This window comes from Trematosphaeria pertusa (genome assembly GCF_010094035.1).
Source record: "Trematosphaeria pertusa strain CBS 122368 unplaced genomic scaffold BU26scaffold_8, whole genome shotgun sequence".
Taxonomy (NCBI): domain Eukaryota; kingdom Fungi; phylum Ascomycota; class Dothideomycetes; order Pleosporales; family Trematosphaeriaceae; genus Trematosphaeria; species Trematosphaeria pertusa.
In genome coordinates this window covers 632,672-659,519 of record NW_022987219.1, presented here as the reverse complement: position 1 = coordinate 659,519, position 26,848 = coordinate 632,672, and the positions used below count along the sequence as shown (strand labels likewise).

The window sequence follows — 26,848 nt, the reverse complement described above, 5'->3', positions numbered from 1 at the left end:
GCGGCGAGAGTAGGCGTGTTTGAAGGCGTTAGCGACAGATTTTGCACTTCGATTCGCTCTTCACTCGATACCGTAGTGCAGTACGGTCCACAATTGCCGACTATTACACCACACGTATGAATTCTCCTTTACTTTGCGAGTACTCCGCTGACCTCTGGAATAGAAGGACTCCGCGAATTCTACAATGATTGCAGCAACAATGGTCTCAGACCAGAGCCCTCAACATCGCTTGCAGAGCCCCCTCTTCGAGTCGCCAGATTCTCAGCAGGGGATGTCGCTGGCCCCGGAACCAATGCACAAGGTCGAAGACGCAATGTCCCAGATAGCGAAGAAAGAGAGCACGCCAGTCAATCCTGGGGGCGACGATAACTCGCGAAAGAGAAAAGGTACGCTCATCTGAGCCATATTCGCTCTTCAACTTTTAACGGATGTCCAGCAAGCTACAGTGACCTCGACAGCATCGATTTAGACGAGCTCGATGACGACGACGGCGAAGACCTTGTGCCTCCCCATCAGCCCGACGAAGAACCCCTCCCGAATCATCCGATATATCACCGCGAGGTCCCGACCGTTCAGGCCTACTGCACGCAGATGGTGCACCGCTTTCAGGAGCAGATCAAGAACGGTACCTATCACGATGACGAGACGAAGTACCTCTTGGAACTGTTCGAGAAATTAGAGCATCCGCCACACGAGACGGATGTGGTGCAAATTGGTATTGTCGGAGACGCTGGGCAGGGGAAGTCTTCCACTCTGAACTGCATCCTCGGCTGTGATATTGCAGACTATGTAAGTGCGAGGATTTCCAGCTGTTTCTCTACCTTCTAATATATACTAGGGAGATGATGGCGACAGCTGCACGTGCGTGGTGCAAGAGTACGCGCAGGCCAGCCCAACGCAAACAACACCCTTCATGGCGGAGATCGTCTTCTTCAGCCGAAAGGCGTGCGTGGACATGATCAAAGAGCACTTTGACCACTACTTCGTACATTTCACCAACAAGGATGACAAAGACGACATGGACGAAGAAGAGCTTGAGATCAGCCGGCTCAACTCTACGACAGCGCTGTCGACGTTCATGGCGCTGTTCAAGGGCCAGCGAGAATTCCACGACAAGGCCTCCGCCGAGGAATTCCTGCAGACTGCAATGGCCCCGGATGATCTCAACGTGCTCGGCAGGCTTATCGAATGGACGGAAGACATCCTGGACGCGCTTCTCCCCGACCAGGACAGCGAGGAAGACGTCACCCGCATCAACGCCACTACGGTGTCATCTCTGAAGAAGCTGACCCAGCCCTTCACAACCACCGTCGAGTACCCCAGCTTCGAAGGCACTTCTCTCCAATGCTGTCCGTGGCCACTCGTCAAGAAGGTCCGCATCAACCTGCGATCCAGGGTGCTCGAGCAGGGCATCGTCATTGGCGATTGCCCCGGCACAACGGACAAGAACCGCTCACGCGTCGAGTCTACCAGACGCTATCTGCAGGACTGCGACATCACCATCGTGGTCAACAAGATGGACCGCGCCATCGACCACGCCGCCCTGCACAACCACATCAACGAAGCGTTCCGCAGGCGGAGATCGGGCAGTATCATCGTCGTGGCGACCCGCGCCGACGACGTCAACATGAAGGGCAAGCAGGCCTTCCGCTCGACGTCTGCCGAGGAGCGCGCCCTTGCGAAGATCGACGAGGACGAGGACGCCGTCAACGAGCGCTTCCGGGAGATCAAAGCCGCGCTCGCGGGAACAGCACTGAGAGGAAAGCTCCGCACACGCCTGAAGCTGCAAATGCAACGCGAGCTCTGCGAGCGGCAGAAGCAGGACCTGCAACGACGCCGCCTGGAAGTGCGCGTCTGCGCGCGCAACCGCCACGTCCGCGAGGGCATCTCGGCGCAGTACCACGAGGACACCAAGGACCCCGCGCCGCTGCCCATCTTCTGCGTCTCGAACACGGTGTATCTCTCGCACCTCGCGGGGTACTACAGGAAGGAGCCGCCGATGCTCACGCTGGAGGCGACGGGCATCCCACCGCTGCGCAACCACGTCCTGGCGATCCCGTCGAATGGCAAGTTCGCGTCGCTCGTGCATCATTGCCACACGTCGCTGGAGACGGCGCTCAATACTGTCGAGATTTCGTGCAGTACGACGAAGCTTAAGCGCAAGGAGGACCTTAATCGGACGTTTGCGAGAGCGCGGAATGTACGTGTGCTTGATGGTCTTACACATATCCTGAGCGGTTTGCTGACTTTTTTCTAGAATCTGCGCAGTAATGTGCTGGGCATTGCGGAGAGGTTTACCGGCCGGCACATGCAAGTCGTCATTCAGATCATCAGTGAGGAACTCGGGTTTGGAATTGGATCGAGTCTGACGCGTGCAATAGCAGAGAGCGAAACAAAATGGATCAACCGCGCCAGACGCAAGTGCGAGAAATGGGAGAAGGTGAGTGTTTTGCTCCCTAGTGCATGGATGGTATTCTGACAGTCGCCCAGCTCAAACCCGCAGGACACAGGGCCGTGACAGCAAAATACGGTATTACTCCCCTTGTCGAGCCCGCAGAGTTGTGTCAAGCTAACAGTGGACAGGTAACTGGAGAACGAAGACGACTCCAGCTCAAGACTGGAACGGCGAGATGCTCGAATTCATCCGAGAAGACCTCGATCCGCCATTCGAACGCCTGCACAACTACCAGTGCGACGATCTCGCCACCGACATCGCAGAGCGCGTGGGCGACACCATCGAGCGCCTCGACCGCACACTGAACGGTACGCACATCCAGCCTCTCTTTTCCTCGGGCAGCATCTAACAAATTCCGCAGTCGATCCCGCCGCGTCGCTCTCCGGCGCCATCCTAGCATTCAAGAAGAACCTCAAAGAGCGCCGCGCCCAAATCGACCATCTGCGAGAAATTCAAGACCGAGCTCAAGAAGACCATGAGGCGAGTCTGCACCCTTCCCCCTTTCCAAACCCACTAACGAATCCCAGACTCATCCAGATGCGCACCTGCACAGAAGGCGACGCCCACTACTTCACCGCCGCCATGCAAAAAGTATACCAGCACGCGCTCGCCGCGCAGAAAGGGCGCGGTGAGTGCGCATCCCCATCCCTCCTCTCCCCCCCTCTTCCACACACAACTAACCCAGCCCCCGCCCACAGGCTCCGGCTCGACGCTCCACAGCGCGCGCTGCGCCGCCTTCAAGCAAACACTCTGCACGCATAACGGCACCTTCATGGAGATCGCGCACGGCATCCAGCGCGACTTCGGCCCCCTGTTCGCGGCCGCCGTCGACAGGCTCGTGCGGCAGCTGGACGGCATCTTTGCGCTGACGCAGCACGATGTCGATCAGGTGTGCTCGACGAAGGAGGATGATTCGCCCGAGGGCAGGGCGATGCGCGCGGTGCTGCTGGGGATGCTGCCGGCGGAAAGGCTGTTTCTGGCGGAGAAGATTCAGGGGACGTTGAGGGGGTGTCGGGAGTAGAAGGAGGGATGGGGAGGGATTGGATTGGATTGTGCGCTGTACGGGGAGGTGGATTACTGGAGGCTGGTTTTCGGCTTTGGAGGTTCGAGGTGCAGCGGCCTTTTTGAACCTGGCTTTATTTTGGGTATTTGGGGTTCTTTGAAAACGGCGACAGAATATCGGGGGCTCTATGTCTCGCGAGCGGTCTGCGTTAAAATTCTGATTTCGCTCTATCTCCGATCCATCACCCTCCCTCTTCCCTCCCCTCTTCCGCAACTCCATCCCACCACCACCCCAACAAAAACCTCAAAACCAGCTCCAAATCCCCCCTCACCAACTCAACTCAACTCACACCAACTCACACCACTATCCCCCAAACCAAGAACCGTACCACTTTAAAACCCCCCTGTCTCAAAAGACAGCGAGCGAGGCATTCATCGTATTACTCCGCCGTGTTCAATCTCAACAGCTCTGCTGCGTAGCTGGTGGTTAGGATTTGCATTTCTGTACAGGAAGGATGGCACTGTATGCTCGAGGAGTTTAAGGAGTTTAGGAAAAAGAAGGGTGGAAGGGGCTGATGGAGGGATGGAGAGATGCAAGATGCAAGATGCATTACACTACGCATCTTCAGCGCCATACACCTCCGGGAGGAAATAAAAATGATCTTGAAGCGTGAAGTATCAGTTTCCCCTCGCTCCCCACGGGCGGAATCATACGCTCTGGAAAGAAAAACTTTGTTTTTCTCTAATCCTCAGTCTACTCAACATAGAATCCATGGTTCCAAGCCCTCCCCGTCATACGTGCGTCCTCACAAAAAAGCCTAAGGCGTTTATTGGGCAGCTAGCATTCGCGCTGTTAACGCTGAACAACCAATCTCGTTACGCTAGGCCGGAGGACTAATAAGATCAAGTTGCTCTTATCTCAACGCAACCCAGTACTCTTCCCCCTTTCATATGCACAGCTTCCACACACCCCCTGCGTACTTCCCACAACTCATTCAAACCCCCTCCCAGCTCCCTAATCCCAACCCTCAAGCCCTAACCCCCCTGCTTACAAGCCCCAACCAAAGCCACCCCGAGCCTTTCGCGGACCGCAAGCCCTCCTCCACATCGACATCAAAGCAAACATTGCCGTCGTATCAAGCGCACCAACTCCCCCTCAGCGCACAAGCCGTTACAACGTCGCTCAGGACACTGCGCGAAGGTTCATGTTCTTTGGCCTGAGGAGGCAGCACGGGACACCCGAAGCCCCCGTCGAGCTTGGGGAGAACGCGGGGAGCTCCTGCTAACGTCAATGAGCTGAGCGTGGCTTGTGCCGGTCAGAGGATCTAGAAAACGGCAAGAGTGTGCGTAGCGCAAGCGTTGTATGCGGGACGGGCGTTGCTGCGATAGGGGGAATGGCTCTCGTCTTTGGGGATTTGGAGGGAAGGCCCTGGCCCCAGAACGAGAGTCCAATTACCACCGCCATCATGGACGTGTGCTGTTGGAATTAGTCACACGAAGCATAACCATAGTGTAGAGAAGTCGAAATGCGAGCAAGGAATAAAGGGTATTGATAATATATACTCTTGCAAGTAGGAACGCCAAAAGGACTAATGCGTATAATGATACAAGGACTAATGCAGAAGGATATCCGATCTTTGTCGCTGTTAGTGTATGGCTTGGGGCGATGAAACACGCACGTACCTGTCAAAGCCCCTATTCGAGTAGAGGCATGTGTGCACATTCCTCCTTGTCAAATCGCGTATGGCAGCGCGCTCTATACGAAGACCCCCAAATCCCTGATGGAGAACATCCAGCCCGGAACACAAGGGCGAGGGTCATGTTGGACCCCGTCGGATGGAATTGGAGCTCTTTCAGATTTGGTCCTCGACATGGAGTAGATGTTGCCGGACGTGCTGCCCCGTTCGCTCCTTGAGCCTGCATTCAATCTTCCCCATCCGCTGCCGGTCACGACGCCATGTCTTCAAACTCTTCCTGGTACTCATACATAGGCTGCTGATAGTAATAGTAACCGCTCGACAAACCATCACCCAGCTGATACCCAGGCTTGCTAAAGTAATCAAACATGCGGCCCATATAGACAGGGTTAGGCTCGTAGACCTCGTCTTGCGGAGTCTGTACATCTAGCGCGGAGGATTCGTTGCTGTGGTAGGCCGGGAAGTGGGAGGTAGTCGTGGTAGTGGTGTCGATGCGGAGAGCGGTCCGCGGCGGCGGGGTGAGGGGCGAAGTCTGGACGCCAGCGTCGGCATAGGTAGGCCTTCGTTTGGGCGAGTCGTGGCAGCCGCATGTGCATTTGTAAGTGTCTTGGATCGGTGGCGTGGGCTCTGGGGGCAGTAATTGTCTGCCTTCCGGTATGCGGGGGAAGGTCACCGAGTTGAAGGACATGCTTAGTGGTCGCGATCTCCTCGTCAGCCGCATTGGCGCAGCTACTGGCGAGGCGTTCGGTGAGTCGCTGTAAACAGGTTCAAAGGACGTGTCTATGGGCTTGACCTCTGGGTCTGATGGAGGCCTGGATGAAAGAGTGCTTGTTGTGCTTGACGGTCGCGACCCGGACTGCGAGATAAACGAAGACTCCGAAGACGTGCGAGAGAACGACAGGCTTGGAGGTCGAGATGCAGGCTGTGATGTAAATGAAGCATCCGACATTGACCTGGCGGAGAAAGCCAAGCTCGGCGGACGCGAGGCTTGTTGCGAAGCGCCTGATGACCGTCTGCTAGAGGGAGTCTCCATGGCCGGGCTGGTCTGCTTGGTACTCGTATCCGACAACGGCCTCAGGAACGACACCGTTCTCGACCTCCTCAACACCGGCTTCTCTTCTATCTCTTCAGGGGGCGGTGGTGGCGGTAGCTTCTTCTCCGGCTCCTTATACTCTAGCTTGCCATTCTTATCCGACGCAAAGTACTCGTCGCCGCGTCCGAATACCACCTGGAGTGTCGCAAAGTCGCGGCTCGAGCCATCGGCGGGAAAGAGCCATTCTTGGAGGGCGGGTGGAAGGTCATATCCGTCTAACCATCCCATTAGCAACGGAACAGAAGCAGAGACAGCGCCATACTCACCTTGCCTGTACTCGCCACCCCGATTCTTCCAGCAGACGTAATATCTCTCAAAGGCTCCGAATGCGCATACGACAAGATCTTCCAAGCTTTCAGGGTCTCCGGGGTCCTGCGGTATTTGACCGAGGCGCTCGTAGAGGCGGGTCGATGAGTTCATGGTGTATTACTGAAGTCGTCAGTTATGGTTCTCCGCCAGAAGTTCTGACCAAGCCGCCCACCTTATAAGCTACCCTCTAGGCAGTTTTTCAACATACAAATCAAGTCTCAAGCGCAGGCCAAATGGCTTATCGAAAAGGAAGCGAAGTCCAGCTTCTCCAACGCAGAAAACAGAGCTGAAAGAAAGTGACGAATGGCAGAAAAGAATCGAAGACCAAAACTCCCAACGACGTCAACAAGCGCCCTCACACATCAATAGACGCCAGCAACCATCTTCCAGGAGCATTCACCAGGAACAGCGCTCAAAAGAAGCGCCCACCTCCGCTTAATCATCGTTATGCGTTCATCCCCCTTCCCCAGATCCACACGCACTGGCACGCAACACATCGCAGCAGGTACCACCAGTCGCGTGAGTTCTCCAAGACGCAACGGCATCCTGTGTAACTCGATACATCGCTGAAGCCGTAGATCCGTCACAGCCGTCGAGGGGCCACTCTTCGTCAGCAGACGGTGGTTCGAGTTTCAGATTTCTGCGGGTGGCTTGTGCGCCGCTGGATGAATGGGTGCAGGAGCCGAGTTACACATACTGAGACAGGTACGCAAGATAAGGCTGTGGGTTTCGGGTGGGACCCGGGATGGTGCGAGTGGGGAGCGGAGGCTTGGACGATGCTTATGCTGAGTGATGAGAGGGTGCGCTTTGCTGGATAGGGAAAATACGCTATTCCGCATTAGATTCGAGGAGCACGTCAACACCACCAACACTGACGTTTAGGAGCAGCGGAAATCCCACGAGGAACAGGTAGATTAATTGTAAAAAATAGAGGCGAGAGGAAGTTTGGATGCGCCCCATGCTGGGTGGAAAGCGTGGAGAAGGTACGCTTCTTCGTGACCCTTCCATACCAACGCCAGCAGCGTCAAGATCATGAAAATTGGGTATCGCTACAGTATTGTACAACGCCCAGCACGCATCTCTATCGAAAAGGCTAACCGAAGCACGATGCCAACTGCGCAAAGTTTCCAACCTCAATACCTCTTCTCCAAAGAATCCCTATCCGCCCTCCTCCTAAACGCCCTCTCCTCCTCCCTCGTCCTCCCCCCACCTCTATCCCCATCCACCCCTCTCGCCCTATCCCCGCCCCCATCCCTCAACGGCGCCTTAGCCGTGACCGCCCTCCTCAACGGCGGCGGTCTATCCACCTCCCTCCCCGCCTCCCCTCTCCTCGAAGCAGCACCACTCGTCGCCGTCCCATTCCTACTCCTACTCGAATTAACGAGGTCGTCAATCTCGCGGATGAGATTTGAATTGGTCCTGCTGCGCTCAAGCCGAGGCACCTCGGGCGCTCCGTCGTCGTTGCCGCTGACGCGAGTTGCCATGCCGCGATTCCGAGTGCCCGTGGTCATGGTCGCGGCCATGGATTTTCGGACTGGCGCTGTGTTGGTTCGGGCTAGCGGTCGGGGGGACGATCGGGCGCCCTCTTCGTTCTGGGATTGCGAAGAGGTGGATCCGTTGCGCTGGCGAAGGGAGGGGGAGGAGCGATTGGGCGGTGGTGCTCTGGCGTTGCTCCTTGGTGCACTTGTCGGCGCGTCTCTGGATGGCCCCGGGCGGCGCTGTTCAGGGGAGACATTTCTAGCCCGTCCGTTTGATAGGGGTGCTCGTCTGTCCGTAGGCGATGATCTGGCAGGTCCTCTCTCTGGTGATCCTACCCGCCGACTGCCATTACGAGACGAAGCAGGTAAGGGAGGCAGCGGCGCCTTCGGGGCCTCACTATCCGGCGCAGCTCTAAATGAGCCCTTCCGCCTCAACGAATTTTGTCCATTCGCCTTCACACCATCACGCTTCCCATCGCTCTTCGGTAAGCTCGCCCCAAAAACCGCAGGATCCACCACCGGCAGCGGCGGAACATCCGGCTCCTCAGTCTTCTCAGCAGTACCCAAAGGCATCACAGTGGACTCTGGCCGATCCATATACATCTGGAAGATATCGGTGATGCCGGTCCGTGGCGGATTTGAGTAATCTGATACCGAGGTTGCGTTGCTGGAGGGTCGGGAGGGTGGTCTTCCGTTTCGGACTGGGATTTCGTTGTTTGGCTTTTGGCCGAGAGCCATGGCTTCAAACATTTGCGCTTTGGCTAGTGCGCGGGTGCCGCTGTTTCTGTTCAGCTTGGGCGTGGCGCGTCTCTCGCTTGGGGGTGTTGGTTGGGTGGGTGCCGGTGGGGTTGTGGATGGTACTGGAGCTCCTGGTGATGTGTACAGTGGCTGCGGAGGGGCTGGTGGTGCGGTCGTGGAGTATGCTGGCGGTGGTGTCTTTGGTGGTGGTGCGTCTGTAAAGATGGACCTTGGCGGTTTTGGTGCATCCGTGAAGATGGATTTCGGCATGGGGAACGGTTCAAATCGTACGTCCGGCTCATCCGATACACCTGGCGGATTCAACTCCGGCTGAACAGTCACCGGGTTATCGACAGGTGCATCTTCGTTCGCATCGACGGCTCGATTGGTTGTTTGGTCTTGCTGCCTGGCCTCTGTCTCCTTTTTCCATCTCTTCTCCTTCCGGGCGAGCTCTATCTCAAGCACACGGGTGCCTGGGGCAACTTTGGACTGGAGCCCATCGTCGTCCTTGTCAAAGTAGAGCGCCCATCGCGTAGGAAACTCTTCGACGGCACACCAGCCTTCCCAGCCCTCAAAAGTGAGGCGTCGGTCCTGCCGTGTGCAGTCGAAGGGGCCGGTGAAGTTGGGCTGAGCATCAAGCCGGACACCATACTTTACTTCATAAGTGTCCTTGTCGACGTAGACCCAGTTCATGATAGGTGCGGCATCGGTAATGGTAGTCACGAGGCCCTCGTAATTCGTGTCTGGATAGGGCAGGTAGTAGCCAGCATAAGAATGGCCAAACGGGTTATCATCGCTTGTGCCAGTATCGATCCATAACTAAAAATAAGTCAGCCATCAAACAGTGACCAAGAAACACACGTGGGCACCCAGACCTTGCCATCTCTGAGGACGATGGGCCGGCCATTGATCTCTAGACTTCTCATAGAAGATTTGACGCATGTTGCAATGAGATTGCATCGACGAGCACGATGCTCTTCTTTCTTATCCTTGGCTTGGCCTTGCCGGATGGCTTCCTGGGTACCGAGTAGAGCAGGGGCGGCAATGATGGCAACAAGAACGGAAAGTACCATTATACAGGCAGAATCAAGCGAACAAAGAATGAACAGAATAGAGACCCGTGTGCTTCATTTCGCGTGGACGTGGAGGCAGCACGAGGCCAATGCGATGGGTAATGCTTGCCGTACTGTTGGTAGGTATTCGTAGGATGCACTCTGCGCGTGCACCCTCAAGGCAAAGGGCGTGAAGGCCTTTGGCAGGTCTCTTCCATACGCGGTACTCCCTGCTGCCCTGTCAGCGCGTATACGGATCGCAAAAGCTCGAACGATGATGCTCAAACGTACAAAGGTGTAAGAGAGATTCCAGTCCCACACAAGATGAGACCAAAGTCAGATATCCTCTCCTCCCCCTGTCTGGACTCTACCCGATCGTCCGACCCTCGAGCAAGAATCCACCTTTTGCCAATCTTCTCCTGTCGCTAAGATGCACTTTTGTGATGTCCCATGCAGGCAATCAACATGCATTCTGCAAGTGCAAGCGCAGAGGCCCCGAAGCGGCACGAGCCGCCACTTCTTCGCAGGCCTTCTCGAAATCCAGCCCTAGATTCCTCAGGAAAATGGCCTGATCATCTTTCGAGTCGCAAGTAGAAAATGGCAATTCCAAAACATCAGACCCCGAGTTGGGTAGCCCCTAGCCGGCAGTGTTTCAGCCTCAACGTGGGAAATCCCCACCGACCTCAGACCCACGCATAACGGCACGTGAGCAGCGCTAACAATCCAAGCAGCGATCCCCGACTCGCGCAAAAGTTCAGTACGAGTCTCGAACGATATGTCTGTTCGAAACCCGCAAGTGCCACAAGTCCGGTTTCGAGGGTTGGCGATAGCACCATTCACAGCGCTCTTGGCGAATACGCGGTCTGCATTCCAGACCTGATCGGCACTTATGCTGCTTGTGCTGGACGTCGGTACCTGAACATTTTTCAATACTTAAGGCACACATCCAGCTTGTTTTTAAGAGCCAGAGCAGTTGATCTGATTCTCAACAACACAACCAACAGCAAAAACACAAGCGGCCAGGACGCCCATCCTCTGACAAACTCACCTCCTCTCATTCTCCACGATTTCGACAATCATTTAATTCGACAAACCATCCCATCACTTCAAAATGTCTGCAGTGTAAGTCGGCCGCCTTCGAGTTTCTTTAGCACACGCTGACCTCCACGCTGACCTGTCCGAAGCGATACCGCTCCCCGCCCCACCGGCTACATGTCCGACTCCGATGACGGCCAAGCCTCCGGCGGCCGCAAGATCTCCACCAACGTCGGCTACCCTCCTTCCTCGTCACACCTCAACCGCCCCGCCGGCTCCATCGTCAAGGGCCCCGTCGACGACAATGGCAAGCTAAAGGATGCCGCACTTCTGCTGGGTATCAAGCTGGATCTCGAAGCGGAAATTCATTTGACCGCCAGGGTACGAGGTGACATCACGATCGGGTTGTACTGAGCCCAAGTTGGTGGTCATTGATTCGATACTTGTCTATGGATGCAGAGAAAGAGCGGCGCCGCGTTCGAGGCGACGACATGATGGTTGGATTGGAATTGGATGAGCCTTTGAGAGCATGTCATCAGCAACCGGAGTACTGAATATCCTGAGCCTTCAATATAACCGTGTTTCTGCGTTGGACAAATTGTCTTGTGTATTTCCAAGCCTGAAGTTCGGCGAGTGCGTGCAAAACGATGTGATTCCAGCTAAGGCGATTGAACATCCTGCCTGGGTTGGAAATACCGTTCAATATATACGCAAAGGTAGTCCTATTCATCTCGTTAACGCACAGCATCAGTGGAACGAGTAGAAATTGCAAGGAACAATGCTGATTCAGACTCTTGCCCTGTCACAGGCAATTATCACCATAGCCGTAGCTCAGTAGACCGTCGTGATAAAATTGAATGTTCATCTTGAAACCGGGATTACAAAAAGGAGGGTTGCACTTACACTATAAAATCTATGACCTGTTGGTAAGTCACTGCGACAACACTACCATTCGGATTAGTTAGCGCCTCTTGAAGCAGTAATGACCGTGAGGGCAGGGGTATGGATCAGTCATGACGGTTGTCGTCGTCGCCGAAGCTTGGACATATGCTTGTCTGATTGTGATTGTCGAATCATCATGGTAGGTGGGCGAGTGGAACCAGAGTGAGCGTACCTTGTGGTGAACGGCGTCGAGACATGGAACTGCTTGCAAGGTCAGCAAAAGGTGCTTTGCGTCGAACCAAAGGTGAATGGTATGAGATGAGGATCAGTTAGCATGAATGGAATTTAAGATGGTGTCGTCACCGGGAATCCCGTCAGACTCGTCATCTAGAGTATCCTCATTTCCTCGGCAGGGGTGAAAAATTGTGGCAGCTCTTACCAAGGAATGACCGTCCAAAGCACCATTGTCAGGTCAAGCCTTTGTCAATCGTCAGCGACGTCCTCCCTGCAGCCTGTCTGTTTCCAAGTGCATCCATCGTATCAGTGGGCGAGGTTTTCTAGGCCTGCCGCAATGGGGCATATCCATCAAGAATCGTCGGAGCCCAGTGCCATTCATCACAACAACGTCCGAAGGGGGGTTCGAGAAAGAAGGGGTGCGTACCCAGCCGGTAGCGGCGAGGACATAGGCACTGCAACCTTGAATGTCAGCATGCCATCTCCAGGAGACTCGTACAAGGTGCCAGAGGGACAGAATAAAATCAGTAATAGCCATTTAGATATCGACATTGACAAAGTCTCAGTCGGTAATTTCCAGCGTGCCGAAGCACGAATGTTCATCATGAAATCGGGTCGTAAAAGAAGAGAGGGCACTCACATCTTTTACCGCGGCCCATCCCCGCGAGCAAAGCCATCGACTAGAGTACCAGGTGAGCAGGCATGCTGAGTGCTCAATGTCTGATCAAAGTCAGCGAAATTCGTCTCCTCATAGCGGGCTTCAAATTCGGTTGGCGGAGCTTCTTTCAGACTGACGTGCAAGCTTGATTTTCATTCCCAAGCAGGGTCAAAGACTCTAGTTTGTAAAATGGCTTTATGTATCATCTCGTAGGTTGTGAGGACAGAGAGAAAGTATGACTTACCTACAGCTATGAGCCCCGCGAGAGCAAAGCTGGACCGCTGGGGCTGATTGCCGTCGAAGGCATGGCGGGCAAGGCAAGAATGCAAACACTTCAAGGCGGCATATTGGTAGAAGTTTGCTGTATCGGCCTACAGCTTTCGAGGATTGAAAGAGGAGCTTAGGTTGGGTTGAGAAAAAGTTGCAGTCGATCGGAGCTTGGAGCTAAATTTTCCGTGCGCCGCTAGCTCGAAAACAGGTTACTCAGCAAGTATCTTGGCATTCAAAATCACGTGCACTATCGCGCAGGATCATGTTCGAGCGGGACTTGGGACGTTGGTGTATAAGTAATGGTATTAAGTGGTTGAAGGCTATCGCCTTATTCTATGCATGAGCCAAACTGATCCGCCGCGCGCCTATATCATCGATCTCTCCCTCCCCAGAACGCCGCTACTACTCTTCGTAAGAGGCCATCATGAAATCGCAACAGGGGTATGCTTACATGATCTCGTCAAAACAAAAGTCAAAGAAGAGATTGCAAATGGCCCGCCGAGATGAAATTAGAGGCCGGGGATTCTATCGCCGTACCCAAGGACCGTAGCAGGAAGTATAAAGTCGTGCAGCCAGTCAGGTTCGTCCAAAATCTTGCTCCAACGTCGTTCTAAAAGTACTGTGTTGCAGAGTTTGCTTCCCAGCGGGATCCGGATAGTCAGCTGTGCGCGTTCTTCGGGCGTTGGCTGCCACTTTATGAAGCGAAGATGCGGACATCGAGGTCCACGCTCCCAGTTGCAATAACGCATCTTATTCCCGCCTTGGCTGCCTCCTCTTCTTTCTTCTTGGTCAGGCCATTAACCGTTGTCCCATTCGCCGCGTCTCCATTGACTCGTACGTCTTTGACGACGTTTGGCGCCCATCGTATGCAGCTCACAAAGTGCGAATGCGCGTCGGATACCACCTTTACGCAGCGCCCCTCTTGTGTCAGATCCCAACAGCGAATTGTCTTGTCATCGCTTGCGGAGAGTAGATATTTGCCTCCAGGGTGGAAAACCAAGCCGCGGACCCAGTTGTCATGGTCAACAAGTGTTTTGATCAAGGTTCCTCGACCATCCCAAATCTTTATTGTTTTATCTCGTGAGCCGGTAGCTATGAATTCGGCGGAGCTACTCAAGGGCGGTGGCTTCTTAAGACCAGCGAGCGAGGCAAGATTGGCGTAGGATACCGGCGGTGCAATGGCAACGCATTCGATGGTGTTCTCGTGTCCTAGAAATGTGCATTTTGCTTCTCCAGAGCTGGCATCCCACAGTCGGGCAGTCTGGTCGTTTCCAGCGGAGACAAGCCACCTCCCATCAAAACTTGGTGCAACGTCGCGCACCCAGTCGGCGTGTCCTCGTATTGTTTTGACGCAGTATCCCGTTGTGACGTCCCATATCCTCAGTGTCTTGTCCCGAGACGCGGAGACTAAAAGGTTACCAGACGCAGGCGAGCCCGCGGCGCCGCTGGGAATGAAGCGAATGGAGGAGACGGAGTGGTCGTGGCCCGGGAGCGTCCGAATATTCTTGTATTCGTCCGACGGATCCCACAGCTTAATGGTCAAGTCGCTTGAGCACGACGCCAAAAGCGTTCCCCCTCTTGGTCCGCCAAAATCCACGTCGAGCACGCCCTTGGTGTGGCCCTTGACGGTCCGTTCCAACTCCCCTAGTTCCCAATCCCAAATTTTGATACTTGTATCCTCGGAGCCTGAAGCGAGCGAAGAAAATATAGGGTGGAATGCGACGCATGTTACCGGCTGGCGGTGAGACTGGAGCGTGTGGCGTGCGGGTGACCGAGGTAGCCAGCTCGTGGGATCCTGGTTTCTGCGGAGGAGAGAGGTGGGTGTGGTGGAATCCAGCTCGCTCTGGAGGCTGATATTGCGCTGTTCAAGCTCAAGAACCTGCGAACGATCAGCAACATGCTCTCGGTACACGGAAGCGCCAAAATCACCTTCTTCTGCAGTCTCACTACGCTCGTCCATTTCTTCTCGAGCAGCCCCTCATACTTCTTTCGGGTGGCATCATCGAAACTGGGTGAGATATTCACCTCCTCTCGGAATGCGGCAGCAGTTTTTGGCGCATTTATAACACTTAGGTAGGCAAGGATAGCTTTGTGACTGTCGGCCTCCTGTCAGTACGGTCGGCGCGGTTCCGTGCTACGGCGCACTCACAGCTCTTCCGCTTGTCGATCCGTTAATATGGCACTCATGGCGCAAATGTGTCCTCATGCGAGATCGCCTGTGGCGGCGACCATAGACTCGAACGGGCGGGGTCCGGCGTAGGGGAGGTTTATGCGCAGTGTTTGGGCGTCGTAGTCGAAATCTTGGCGAGGGGATTTGCGGTGAGCGGCAGGCCGGTACGGGGGTGTAGCGGCGGGCTGGCCGCGTCAAAGGGAGGTGCGGCGCGAGCAAAGGGACAGCGAGGGCAATCACAGAGAAGCGACTGGCGTGTGGGGTTGGGTTGCGGGCGCGCAGAAAGAATATCGAGGGTCCCGTCATGGGTCGCTGTGTCACAGAAGAGCGATGATGTCGGCGCGTTGCTTAGGCGACTCAGCCCAACACACCAAAGACAACGAACTTTTGCGTCACCCACCACGACACACCACGCACCCGCAGCCCGCTCCATCACGGGCACTGTATATTAGACGCGCTTGAAGCGTTATACCACGCGCAGAACACATTATTTACGCCTCTACTCGCTGCCTCAACCCGGTACGCTGCCTCAACCCGGTACGTCGCCTCGCTGCTCTTTCCGCTGCGCCAACACATCCGCAACGCGCCCACCTTGCCTCTCCGCTCTGAGCGCTTCACTGTAGCACGGGAGCGCTGCTCTGGCAGAGTCCCTTAACTGACTTGCGCGATAGCCTTCTCTTCTGATAGCCCACCGCACCACACCAACCCACAACCATGGCTGAAGCCGAAGAGGACTTCAGCTCGCTCCCGCTCCCCGATCGCTTCGTCCACAAGAACTGGAAAGTCAGAAAAGAGGGCTACGAAGCCGCCGCAAAAGAGTTCGACCTCGCCACCAGCGAATCGAATCCGGTCGTGCGCCAGTTCATACAAGACTCGGGCATATGGAAAGGCGTAGTAGGCGACTCGAACGTCGCGGCACAGCAGGAGGGCTTAAAGGCACTATGCTCCTTTCTCCAGATCGCAGGCACACAGGGCTGCACACGGTATGCATTCCGTCGTGGGGTGGTTGTTTGGCCGATGGATTGCTGATAAACAATGCCTCAGGACGCGGAATTACACAATCGCTACAATCGCCGAAAAGGGCCTTCCGTCGACGCGACCGGCCGCGAAGCAGAATGCCCTCGAGGCATTGATGCTGTACGTTGAAACCGATAAGCCGGACCCGGTAATCGAAGAGCTACTGCCTATTCTCTCCCACAAGCAGCCCAAGGTCATTGCGGCAACGCTAGACGCCCTGACGCAGATATATCATGCATACGGCTGCAAGACTGTCGAGCCGAAGCCTGTTCTCAAGGCGCTTCCCAAGGTCTACGGCCACGCAGATAAAAACGTCCGAGCAAAGGCACAGGAATTGACCGTCGAGTTTTACCGATGGCTAAAAGACGCGATGAAACCCCTGTTCTGGGGCGACCTCAAGCCTGTCCAGCAGCAAGATCTCGACAAGCTCTTCGAAAAGGTCAGGGACGAGCCCCCACCAAAGCAAGAGAGGTTGCTTCGCTCCCAGCAAGCCGCCAAGGAAGCTGCTGCAGCTGCTCCCACCGTGGTAGAAGACTATGCCGAAGAGGAGGAAGATGTGGTAATCGACCTTGAACCCGAGTTCGAGCCTGTTGACGTCCTTTCCAAGATTCCAAAAGATTTCGGCGAGCGACTCGCTTCGTCAAAATGGAAAGATCGAAAAGAAGCCCTGGACGAGGTCCAAAAGCTGCTCAATGTCCCCAGGATCGCCGAAGGGTCGTTCGACGACTTGATCCGCGGATTTGCCAAGTGCATGAAGGACGCCAATATTGCCGTTGTAACTCTTGCCGCAAATTGCGTCGAGCTTCTCGCCAAGGGCCTAAAGAGGAGCTTTGCCAAATACCGATCGACTATTATGAATCCGATGATGGAGCGCCTGAAAGAGAAGAAACAATCTGTTACCGATGCCATTGGAGCTGCTCTGGACGCCGTGTTCGCTTCTACCCACCTCCAGGACTGCATGGAGGAAATCCTAGAGTTTCTAAAGCACAAGAATCCGCAAGTCAAGCTAGAGTCGACACGCTTCCTCATTCGATGCCTAAAGACGTCCAGGGAAGCCCCATCTCCCGCAGAGGCCAAGACGATAGCCGAGGTTGCGACCAAATTGCTGACAGAGTCACAAGAAGTGCAGCGATCTGCTGGTGCAGAGGTCTTGGGTACCCTATGGAAGATCATGGGAGACCGCATTATGAATGCCCACCTCGATGGTCTTGACGACATCCGAAAAGCCAAGATCAAGGAATACTATGACAATGCAGAGACTAGGGCAAAGTACAAGCCAAAACCTGTGGCGCCTCCCAAGGCTGCAGCTCCTCCAGCTGGGAAGAGGCCCATGGCAGGAAAGCGACCCGCTCCTGGAGGTATGAAGAAGCCGGCACCTACTGTAGCAGCTCCTCCGCCGCCTCCTGTTGAGGAGCCAGCTGCACCTTTGGCGCCGAAACCCACATCTCGTCCGGGCGCGTCGAAGCTGGCTGGGCCCAAATCTGGCCTCGCGGCTCCCTCGCGATTAGGCGGGCTGAAAAAGCCTGGTGGTGGAATTCCGGGTCCTCCTGCCGGTACTGCTTCACCTCGACGGCCCATTGTATCGCCTCCTCCAGAGGAAACCGCACCGCCACCACAGCCCAAGCTTGGCCTGGCTCCAGGGCGAGGCCTAGCGGGAAGACCGCTCGGAAAACCTCAGGCAGAGCCCGCAGCTCCTACTCCGTTACAAGCACCAATAGGACTCAGCCTTGTCGAGCGCGCAGAGCTTGACGAACTACGCGCAGAGGTCGAGAGGCTACGTCGGCAAAACGAAGAGCTGCGCGGAGACAGGACAAAACTCACCTCGCAAGTCCACGAGCTGCAGAATCAAAACGCTCAGCTCATCGAGGACCACACGCGCGACGTGCTCTCCATCAAGGCAAAGGAGACGCAGCTTGTCCGAGCCCGCTCAGACTACGAAGCCGCAGAACAGACAGTACAGAACCAGCGCCGAGAAGTGGACCGCCTTAAGAGGGAACTCAGCCGCCAAGTCCGCGCCACATCTCCCCCTCCCACAGACCTCGCGGACCAAATCTACACAGACACCAACGGTGTCGGCGGCCGGTTCGGAGACTCGGGATACGGTACCCAGGGACTGCACAGCCGGAGGGAACGCTTCGCAAACGGACCGACGAGCCCAGGCGGCGAAGGTAAGGAGAACTTTGATGGTTCCCTCTCCCGCCCTGGCAGCAATTTGAGCGGCAAGCTGAGTCCTCTTCGCGCAGATGCAAGCTCAGTGAGATCGGGTTCGTCGCGAGGAGGCGGACGGATCAGTCCAGTGGAGAATGTCGGCAGCCGTATCGGGGGAACGCAGGCAGCGGCCGGTGCAGAGAGCTGGAAGCGCGCTGCTGAGGTGACACAGAACTTGAAGCAGAGGATCGAATTAATGAAGGTGAGAGACAGGCCCCATCCCGTGACACACGCGATAACCGTGCACCGGAGCTAACATGCCACGCAGGCCAAGCAGGGCATCGGAAGAAACCCACAGTAGGACTCCGTCGCACGTTCCGACCATAGATATACCACCACACTGGGGCATAGTCGCACAACACGATGCAGGTGCTCATTGTGGCTTTTCGGGGGGTTCACGCCATCTCCCGCGTCTCCACGGCTGTGGATCCTGGCATCGCCATGTCCACGGTACACACAGCCGTCTGCATCCATTTCCTCGGGAGCTCCGGATCCCCACTTCACTTTTCCTCTCCATGGCACGCTGGGGTTCAGGCCGTGTGCCTGTTGATGGGCATTTTCTGTGGCGTTCGGTTTTTGTTTTTGATGTGATGGGTACAGTTTGTCGGCATGTGATGATGGAGTGAGCAGCTCTCGCTCGACTCCAACACAACATCGGGACTGCTTGCTCGATAGCATAAATGGGTGGAAGAAAGGGCACATGGCATGGTGAAGGCTTCACGTTATGATTTCTTTCCCTTTTTCATTTACTTCGTGTCATGGATATGAGATTCCCCACCTTTTAGCAATGGCTGCCTGCTGGCTTGGTGTAATATGTTTAATCAATCAATCAAGAGCGTGTTGGCGTTTTTCCTTCGTCTACACGCGCACTCGGAAATCTACTCTTCTCTTCCTCTGCTGCCTGTCGTGTGAAAGACCAAGACGGTTGGATACCCGAATCTTTCCTCACGTCGCCGTTGAGAACTAATTAAACTCGCGCCGCTGAATGGAAACCTTCTCCTTTCATGTCCCATCTTCAACCTCTCTGAGCTTTTCCACATTCAAGCACTAAGGCGCTGCACAGAGCTTGTTGAAGCTTACTTCCTCGCCATGCTCATGACGGTGTTGGCGTTGGAGAGTGTTTGAGAGGCTGACCTGTAGATTGAGAGCCAGGGTTAGGAGCTTATTGGGTTGGGTAGAGGCTTAGATGGGAGCTGGGTTGGGGGAGTGGTTTGGGGTGCGTCACTTGTGGATGTGGAAATGGTGGTTTGGGGTACTAGGAAGGGGAATGGTCGAAGGTGGTTGGTAGCAAGCGAGACAAATAACTACACCAACTAAGATAGCTCACGTTCTGCAAGTCTCCCTTCTACCTGACTGCTCCCGGCGTGGCATACATGTTCTTGACGCCAACTGATCCATTCAATGTATGATTTACAGCGAGGAGAGGAATAAGCTTTCTCTCAACGCTGCTGCTGAGCTGCCTTGCGAACGTTAGATTAAGCTTCCTGCACATCAGACACAGAAAGATGCCCCTCATCGTACAGTACGCAAGATATGCCCTGCAGAAATAGCTAGCTTCTCGTCGCCCGCATCGTCGTCTCACTGCCAGGCGGGGCCCGAAACCAAGGATCAAGCCCGCCCTCGTACGTACGTCCGCATCACACATAGCGCCTCCTTGCGCATCTATCAAGAGATGCAGGAACCCGCTTACTGTCTTACCGCTGGCCTTACAATGTTGTGCTCTGTAGGTAGTTGTACCTGTTTCATCAGTCGGGCAGGGCTGGCTGTAGTCGGGGAAGTCCGTGGCGAGGAGCTGGGGCGCAGATTGGTGGGACTATCCATGCCAGGCGGTAATTTTCGACCCAACACGTGCTTAATACGATGCAGGTGCATTTGGTGAGTGCTGGAATCAGAATCTAAAGTTCAGCATTGCTACATTGCTACTGGAAGGACGGTGCGGCGATCGTGCTGTCAGTGAGGAGGCAAGGACGGAGCTAGAATTTCTCAATCGACCCTTCGTGTTGATTTTATCCCGTGATTGTGTGAAGCTTGACTTTTGCTATATCGGACTGCAGTGTGTTACCCGGATGAAGCGGTCTCAACTGCTATTCGGATTTTCTCGCAATCACGTTTCGCAGCTCCACGTGTAGCACGCAACCATGAAACAGAACAATCATTAAGGGTTCAACACCAGCAATGGCCTACCAATAGCCGCGGTGCTCCGTAGCGTCCATTTGTCCGTCTTTAACGCCATAGCCAGCCCAAACCACAAACAGCCCCTAATCCTCCTGAAAACCCAATGCCTCGCGAAAATTGGCCCAAACTAAGAAGAACGCAAGACCAAACTTTTCCCTGTTGTACATGCCCGGCTAGAAGAGCATACCACCGGCCGCCTTGCAGGCAGACTGGACGCTCGCGGGCGTAGTCGTGGTCGTGATGATGAAGCTAAAGGCAAATTAGCGAGAAAGCGAGCGCGGTAGGAGCGTGAGAGACGTACGCATATTGCTGGGTCTTGGTGATCGTTGTCATGGGGATGATGTACTGCGTCTTGGTCTTGGTAGGTGTATCCGCGGTAACAGTTACCCAGGGGGCAGTGGATTCGCCCGTGAGCACGGTGACGGCCGGAGGGGTACTGGTCACTGTGGTCGTGACTTCGGCTATTTCGTGTGTTAGTTGCAAGGTTTCATTTATTGCGAGAGAATTGAAGGGAAGCTTACTGGTGATAGTAGCGGTCGTGGCATCCGCGGTCGAAGTCGTAGTAACCGTAGACCAATGCGCCGTGTTCGCGTCGGTGACGACGAACGGCTGTGGATCGGGAGCACGCTCGGCCAAGCGAAGAGCGCGTGCCTCGACGAAGCGGCGCTTCTCCTCCTCCAGTATCTCGCGGCTGTACTTGGCACTGGCCGCCATGAAAAACGGTCCGATTGTGGGCTTGATGTGGGCAGCCGGATCGCGGGCAGCTCTAGTGGGTGAACTGCAGCTTGCAGTCTTGGTGACAGTGGTCTTCAGAATGTGAAGATCGTAGGCGGTAACCACGAGGGAGAGGAGCACCTGCGTCGAGGTCGTCGTCACCTCGGCTGGCGTTTCCGTCGTTGTTGGAGTCGCGGTTACGGATGGGCCGGTAATGGTGCTCGCGCTGAGGACGGACGTGGTTGTGCTGGTGGTAGTGCTGGTCATAGCTGGGAAAAGTAAGCATCGTTCCAGGATAGAGGAGCAGGGAATGGCTTACTGACGACTGGCGTAGTCACGACAGTGGCAGTCGCGGTCGGGGTGTACTGGTTTCCAAGTCAGCGGCGATTCCGGGGGGTTTCGTTGTACAACATACGGTGGATGTCGACTGAGGGCCGACCGTGATGGAGAAATCACGCTCGTAGGCAATGGGCTCACCATCGCCATTCTTGCTTATGATGACGATAGACCACGGACCATCAAACAGCTGACTCTTCTTGATGGGACACGTAGACGACGTGTCCTCGTTGTCCGGTGTCAAGGGGGTTTGAGAGCACAGCGACTGGTTGCCTTTAGGATCGACGAGGATGTTTTCCGCTGTATCATTCCGGCAGCCTGGGTGTGTTAGCGGGACCCCGGGAGTCGAAAACAGCGGAGGAGGGCCTACCTTCGAACTGGGAGACGAATGTGAAGTCGTCGCTCGAGAGAGAGTTCTGGAAATATTTGCCGCCATGCTGAAAGTCTATGCCATAGGACTGGCAAACCGCCATCGCGGTGCGTGCACCGAGGGCGACAAGGCCTAGAGCCGAGGCGAGCGAGGTGGTGGGCGCCATGAGCAGTGATGCAGAGTATCAATGCTGGTATGGATAACTCTTCTGGAGGTAACTAAAATTCAAGAGAAGAAGAGAAAGGTGATAAACGAAAGACTGAATTAACACTCAGGCCGTGCTCGCTGCGGGCTGAAGGAACGAAGAGGCAGTTTAAGAAGGCGCCGTGAAGCATGGCTCAGGTACTTGCGACCCCGGAAAGAGCCATGTGGTCCCATTGTCCCTGCCGAACGTGGTCAAGGAACGTCGAACCAGTCCAGTCGAGAAGCGCTTACCTATGCTGGGATTAAAGCCTCAACCCTCTATGAGCCGAACTCTGCTAGATTTGGAGGGTCGGCGAGACGCCTCGTGGTGACGGGTCGATCAGCGACGGACGGACGTCAGGCTCTGAATTCCACCAATATTAGAAATAAACATCAAGGACTAGGTGGAAACAAACACGGGCAGTGCCCAACATACCGCTGCATATCCCCATCATTCGTTCGTACAACGAATGGCCGGGGAGCCGCCACCGTCTCCGACGCCACAGCAAAGCCGCGGCATAGGTTGCGGAAAATTAGTGCGGAAGGGACCTCCCGTCCAAGCCATTGCTTGTTTATTTGACTTTTCGTCAATAGAAACTCAACATGGATAATGGCGTTGGCAAGGACAGTCGAGCGCTACTGCAGGTTTCACCCGACAGTCGGAGAAGCTCAGCAGGGAGCCATTGGTAGCAACAAGTTTCGTGCAAGAACACGAAAGTAGCTCGGCATCTTTCAGTGCACAAGTCCCTCTGTAAGTGTAAGGACTTGATGTGTTGAGCGCGGGACAGAACTCCAGACGTCGTTATTGTACGTCTACTTCGCGTTAGCTGAGATGCGAGCAACCTTCGCGTGATAGAAAATATCGAGACCTCAGTCATGCAAGTAAATGGGGGCCTACAGCCGTTTGGCCTGAGGGACTACATTGAGATAGCTTTTCCTAGAGGCGACATGCTTGTTTCGACTTAGGCTTCGGCCGTGGCGCGATGGACGCTATCATGCATGGTGGTAGGATAGGTAGCCGAAGAGGCATTGTAACTCCAGAGGCGACACAAGTCGATCAACACGCTCGCAGCCCCGGCCGCCCCTGAAAGCGAATCCGCGAATAGCCTCAGCAAGGCCATATGGTGGCGAGGATGGCAAGACGAGGATTCCCTTGTGGCGCCCTTCCTAGAGGGCATATTGCGGGTCATCGAGTACACTCTCTGTAACACACCAGTAATGGCGAGCGTGCTTGACATGTTCGTAGCACTGAAAAGGGTAGCTCACGGTGTGTGAACGTCGGGAGACGTCGTGACTCGGAGTTTTGAGGTTGGCAGTCGATGATCGGCATCAGGCATCGTCCCCATTGGGAAGACGCTAAGCTTATAATATGCGACTAGTGTCTTGACCCTTAGGTACAACCTGGGCGCATCCTCAACCTTCTTCAACCTTCCCCGCCTCAGGATTCCGAACTCTCTGCGGCCTTGCGTAAGCGGCCCAAGTGATACACGATCTATTGAATTGCGGGTGGGATACCCTAGCCGCTTCGCCTTGCGAACATGCAAGCCTCTGTTTTTTCCGATGTCGTTCCTCTTGCTTAGCTCATTCACTCAGCGAGCGCCACCAGCATCGTGGCGCCGATTACGCGCATTCATCCTTCCATGCGGTCTTCCTTCTGAACTACTCAGCCGGAGAAGCGGTCTGCTTGCATCCCATCATCGGGGCCCCTTTTGTGGAGATCTAAAAACGTCTGCACTTCGCTCCCGCGAGCGCAGGACAGAAGAGCGCCCATGCCCTGTTTAGTACGATTAGACTACGAATACAAGAAGCCCGTTGGCATAGCTGCACAGATCCAGCACTAGGAGGTAGGCTATTTATTCTCCGAGTCGTCGACGCCCCCTTGTCTCGCGGTCTAACCGCTCAATAGTCTTGGCCACCCTCAACCGTCCTCTAACCCGTAGCCTATCCTCGATCATGCAGCACACCACTCAGGTCATTCTTGATTCAGCTCGGGCCATTCTTGATTGGCGGCCCCTGTTGTAAAGCTTGGGGACCCGAACCGCTCTCCCTCTCCTGTATATCACTTACACACAAACCAGCAATCATTGATTCGTTGATTCGCGTCGAAACGGGTCCGACCATGCTCATGCCTGCAGTTCTTGCCAGGTACACACTTTTTCAATTTACTTCAACCATGTGGCTATCTCTAGATACTCCCATGGTTGGCTAATTGCAGATGCCGCCTTCATAGATTCGCCTCCCTACGATGTTCGAGTCAGGAGTAGGCTGATAACAGACCTGGCAGCATATACTGGCAGCTGTTGTTCTAAGAGTCTTTAATTGGCCTGGGCTTGTGGATCCTTAGTAGTGCAATAAGTTTACTTATTATCTCCGATTGCCGCATAAACTAATCAATGGAGGGGTATATCTGGGATTCATCTCTGCCTCCCAAACCATCTAGCATCCAGCTCTTCCTTTCTACGGCTTCACTGCCTGGGCCCTCTCCTCGGTCCTTCTCTCCGTTCATTCATTCGTTCATTCATTCGTTCATTCATTCTTCTTATTCGTTACGTCGGCTTTCTCTAGCAAGCGAGTTATCTGAATCCCTCTTCAAAATGCGCTTGGACAGCTTCACCGGAACTGCCTTGTTGGCGCTTGCTCCTACCTGCCTTGCGGAAACCCTCCCGCCTTCTCGGATCTTGTAGGGAGAAGGGGGTCAGCCAACATCCGTCACGGTCCTCCGAAGACAAGAAACGTTAACTGGCGAGTGCCACGTCTACAAGGGTTGCCGACTCTGCCTGCACCAATAGGCCCTTAAGCAGAGCCTGCTAGTCCAACGGCTACAGCGCGGCTACCGATTTCGACGCCAAATAGCCTACAACTAGACGCACTGTCTCCTACACTCTCGAGCTTACTAACGGCACATGCAACCCAGATAGGCACGTTGATATTCCTTGCCAGCTCTTCAACGGGCAATATCCCGGCCCGGTAATCTCTGCTAACTGGGGCGACACAGTCTCTGTCACGTTGAAGAACTCTCTGCAGAACAACGGCACTGGCATTCATTGGCACGGCATCCGTCAGTTAAACACCTGCCCACAGGACGGTGTCGGCGGTATCACAGAGTGCCCTCTTGCTCCCGGCGACAGCAAGACCTATACCTTCCATGCGACCCAGCATGGCACAACTTGGTATCACTCGCATTTCAGCTCCCAGTATGGCACCGGTGCATTCGGACCCATCGTCATCAACGGGCTCGCTTCTGCCAACTATGACTACGATCTTGGGTCGTACGTTATCATCGACTACTACTATGAATCCGGGTGGGTGGTACAGGATCAGGCGCACGCCAATCTGCAGGCAGCGTCTCCACCACCTCCCGCCGATACGATCCTGATCAACGGTACCAACAAGGATGCCAATGGCAATGGCGCCTACAACCAGGTCTTGGGCCTTGAGAAGGGCAAGAAGTACCGTCTTAGGCTCATCAATACCTCCTCGGACAACAACATCCGCGTCAGTCTCGACAACCATCCCTTCACTGTCATCACCAGCGACCTTGTTCCGATCAAGCCCTACACCGCCACTTCGGTGCTCCTTGCAGTCGGTCAGCGCTACGACGTGATTTTATAGCCAACCAGACCGCTGGCAACTACTGGTTCCGCGCCAACATTGTCACAGCCTGCGGCAGCAGCAACAACGGCGCTGGTCTATCCGTCTTCTCCTACCAGGGTGCCGCCAGCGGTGATCCAACCTCGACCGGCTACACGCTGCCGACCGACTGCAATGACGAGACTAACCTCATCCCATGGGTCTCCAACACCGTCAACGCAACTGCGTCCCTCAACGAAGTGGGCAGCCTCGACATCAACATCGCGCTCCCGGGCACCTCGACCAACGGCGGCAACATGGTCGTCTGGAGCGTGAACCTCACCGCCATCGACGTCGCCTGGGACATGCCGACGATGCAGTACGTCAAAGACGGCAACACCAGCTACCCGACCGCCTGCAACATGATCGAGATCCCCTACGAGGGCACCTGGAGCTACTGGATCATCCAAGAGCCGGCCGGCAGCATCGTGCCCATCCCGCACCCAATCCATCTACACGGCCACGACTTCTACGTCCTCGGCACCGGCGACGGCATCCTCGACATAAACTCCTCGCCCAGCACTCTCACGTACACAAACCCCCCGACGCGACACAGCGCTCCTGCCCGGCGGCGGCTGGCTCGCCATCGCCTTCCCGGTAGATAATCCCGGCGCGCGGCTTTTGCACTGCCACATCGCCTGGCACGTGTCTGATGGTCTCGGCCTGCAGTTCCTCGAGAGCAAGAGCACGATGCCGGTCGGTGGGGCGGACTATGATACTACGTGCAGGAACTGGGCTGCTTTTCCAGGCGACGATGCCGTATCCCAAGACGGACTCTGGGCTGCGGATCCGCGATTAAGGAGGCGCAGAGAGGTTCGGACCTTCTCGCTTTCTTGTCGTTCGTGTCTGAGGAGCTTATTTTTTGTTCGTTATATTTATTCAGCTTGGAGGATTAGAGGAGCGTCTGTTGGCTTCTTAGTCTCCCGCTTGGCCTGGTAGTTGGAGTTTAGCCGCTGTACATACATATTATCAGTTCTTCAACACCATATCCGTTCCTCCATACTTACCATCCTCTTCCTTCTGCTTTCCATCCCCCCTCTCTTTCTCGACCCGACCGCCTAAGAACCATCCGTTCGCCGAACCCCTCGCCAGCCTCGCAAAACCGCCCCTCACTAGCTCTTGTACCTGCATTCGCGCCGACT

At 55.1% G+C, this 26,848-nt stretch overlaps 8 protein-coding genes across 8 annotated transcripts; 4 read left to right on the top strand and 4 right to left on the bottom strand.

The window, feature by feature from the left end:
* Positions 1 to 199: 199 nt before the first annotated feature.
* BU26DRAFT_595867 (uncharacterized protein) lies at positions 200 to 3,476 on the top strand (the record flags this gene model as incomplete). Its single annotated transcript, XM_033834955.1, has 8 exons — positions 200 to 386; positions 437 to 789; positions 839 to 2,200; positions 2,258 to 2,440; positions 2,491 to 2,530; positions 2,584 to 2,763; positions 2,817 to 3,083; positions 3,154 to 3,476. The coding sequence occupies 8 exons, from the start codon at positions 200 to 202 to the stop codon at positions 3,474 to 3,476; spliced, it is 2,895 nt and encodes a 964-aa protein (XP_033683032.1).
* A 1,894-nt stretch (positions 3,477 to 5,370) lies between these two features.
* Positions 5,371 to 6,818, bottom strand: BU26DRAFT_325872 (uncharacterized protein). The gene is made up of 3 exons (XM_033822123.1): positions 6,729 to 6,818; positions 6,514 to 6,676; positions 5,371 to 6,462 (listed from the first exon to the last, which is right to left on the bottom strand). The coding sequence occupies exons 2-3, from the start codon at positions 6,665 to 6,667 to the stop codon at positions 5,405 to 5,407; spliced, it is 1,212 nt and encodes a 403-aa protein (XP_033683031.1). The 5' UTR covers positions 6,668 to 6,676; positions 6,729 to 6,818; the 3' UTR covers positions 5,371 to 5,404.
* Positions 6,819 to 9,111: 2,293 nt separating this feature from the next.
* BU26DRAFT_388967 (uncharacterized protein) lies at positions 9,112 to 9,845 on the bottom strand (the record flags this gene model as incomplete). The annotated part of the gene is made up of 2 exons (XM_033822677.1): positions 9,112 to 9,591; positions 9,648 to 9,845. Coding segments are annotated over 2 exons (678 nt in total), but the record flags the coding sequence as incomplete, so codon positions are not given.
* Positions 9,846 to 10,808: 963 nt separating this feature from the next.
* Positions 10,809 to 11,460, top strand: BU26DRAFT_519806 (uncharacterized protein). The gene is made up of 2 exons (XM_033829146.1): positions 10,809 to 10,946; positions 11,009 to 11,460. The coding sequence occupies exons 1-2, from the start codon at positions 10,936 to 10,938 to the stop codon at positions 11,271 to 11,273; spliced, it is 276 nt and encodes a 91-aa protein (XP_033683029.1). The 5' UTR covers positions 10,809 to 10,935; the 3' UTR covers positions 11,274 to 11,460.
* Positions 11,461 to 13,189: 1,729 nt separating this feature from the next.
* Positions 13,190 to 15,392, bottom strand: BU26DRAFT_519803 (nuclear distribution protein PAC1). The gene is made up of 4 exons (XM_033829145.1): positions 15,053 to 15,392; positions 14,833 to 14,998; positions 13,352 to 14,782; positions 13,190 to 13,305 (listed from the first exon to the last, which is right to left on the bottom strand). Exons 1-3 carry the CDS (start codon positions 15,088 to 15,090, stop codon positions 13,598 to 13,600), a joined length of 1,389 nt encoding a protein of 462 aa, XP_033683028.1. The 5' UTR covers positions 15,091 to 15,392; the 3' UTR covers positions 13,190 to 13,305; positions 13,352 to 13,597.
* Positions 15,393 to 15,787: 395 nt separating this feature from the next.
* BU26DRAFT_531481 (ARM repeat-containing protein) lies at positions 15,788 to 18,599 on the top strand (the record flags this gene model as incomplete). Its single annotated transcript, XM_033831029.1, has 3 exons — positions 15,788 to 16,056; positions 16,118 to 18,500; positions 18,567 to 18,599. 3 exons carry the CDS (start codon positions 15,788 to 15,790, stop codon positions 18,597 to 18,599), a joined length of 2,685 nt encoding a protein of 894 aa, XP_033683027.1.
* A 2,047-nt stretch (positions 18,600 to 20,646) lies between these two features.
* BU26DRAFT_565441 (uncharacterized protein) lies at positions 20,647 to 22,059 on the bottom strand (the record flags this gene model as incomplete). Its single annotated transcript, XM_033833399.1, has 6 exons — positions 20,647 to 20,722; positions 20,775 to 20,934; positions 20,995 to 21,456; positions 21,507 to 21,552; positions 21,603 to 21,841; positions 21,894 to 22,059. The coding sequence occupies 6 exons, from the start codon at positions 22,057 to 22,059 to the stop codon at positions 20,647 to 20,649; spliced, it is 1,149 nt and encodes a 382-aa protein (XP_033683026.1).
* A 2,611-nt stretch (positions 22,060 to 24,670) lies between these two features.
* On the top strand, positions 24,671 to 26,311 carry BU26DRAFT_565440 (multicopper oxidase; the record flags this gene model as incomplete). Its single annotated transcript, XM_033833398.1, has 3 exons — positions 24,671 to 24,756; positions 24,995 to 25,646; positions 25,697 to 26,311. The coding sequence occupies 3 exons, from the start codon at positions 24,671 to 24,673 to the stop codon at positions 26,309 to 26,311; spliced, it is 1,353 nt and encodes a 450-aa protein (XP_033683025.1).
* Between the last annotated feature and the right edge of the window lie 537 nt (positions 26,312 to 26,848).

Bases quoted from the DNA above. Each gene is read 5' to 3' on its own strand.
- BU26DRAFT_325872 (XM_033822123.1), bottom strand. From the start codon at position 6,667: ATGAACTCATCGACCCGCCTCTACGAGCGCCTCGGTCAAATACCGCAG. The intron at 6,463-6,513 runs GTGAGTATGGCG...TGGGATGGTTAG, and splicing joins GGGTGGCGAGTACAGGCAAG to ACGGATATGACCTTCCACCC.
- BU26DRAFT_519803 (XM_033829145.1), bottom strand. From the start codon at position 15,090: ATGAGTGCCATATTAACGGATCGACAAGCGGAAGAGCT. The intron at 14,999-15,052 runs GTGAGTGCGCCG...GGAGGCCGACAG, and splicing joins GATCGACAAGCGGAAGAGCT to TCACAAAGCTATCCTTGCCT. The intron at 14,783-14,832 runs GTGATTTTGGCG...GATCGTTCGCAG, and splicing joins TAGTGAGACTGCAGAAGAAG to GTTCTTGAGCTTGAACAGCG.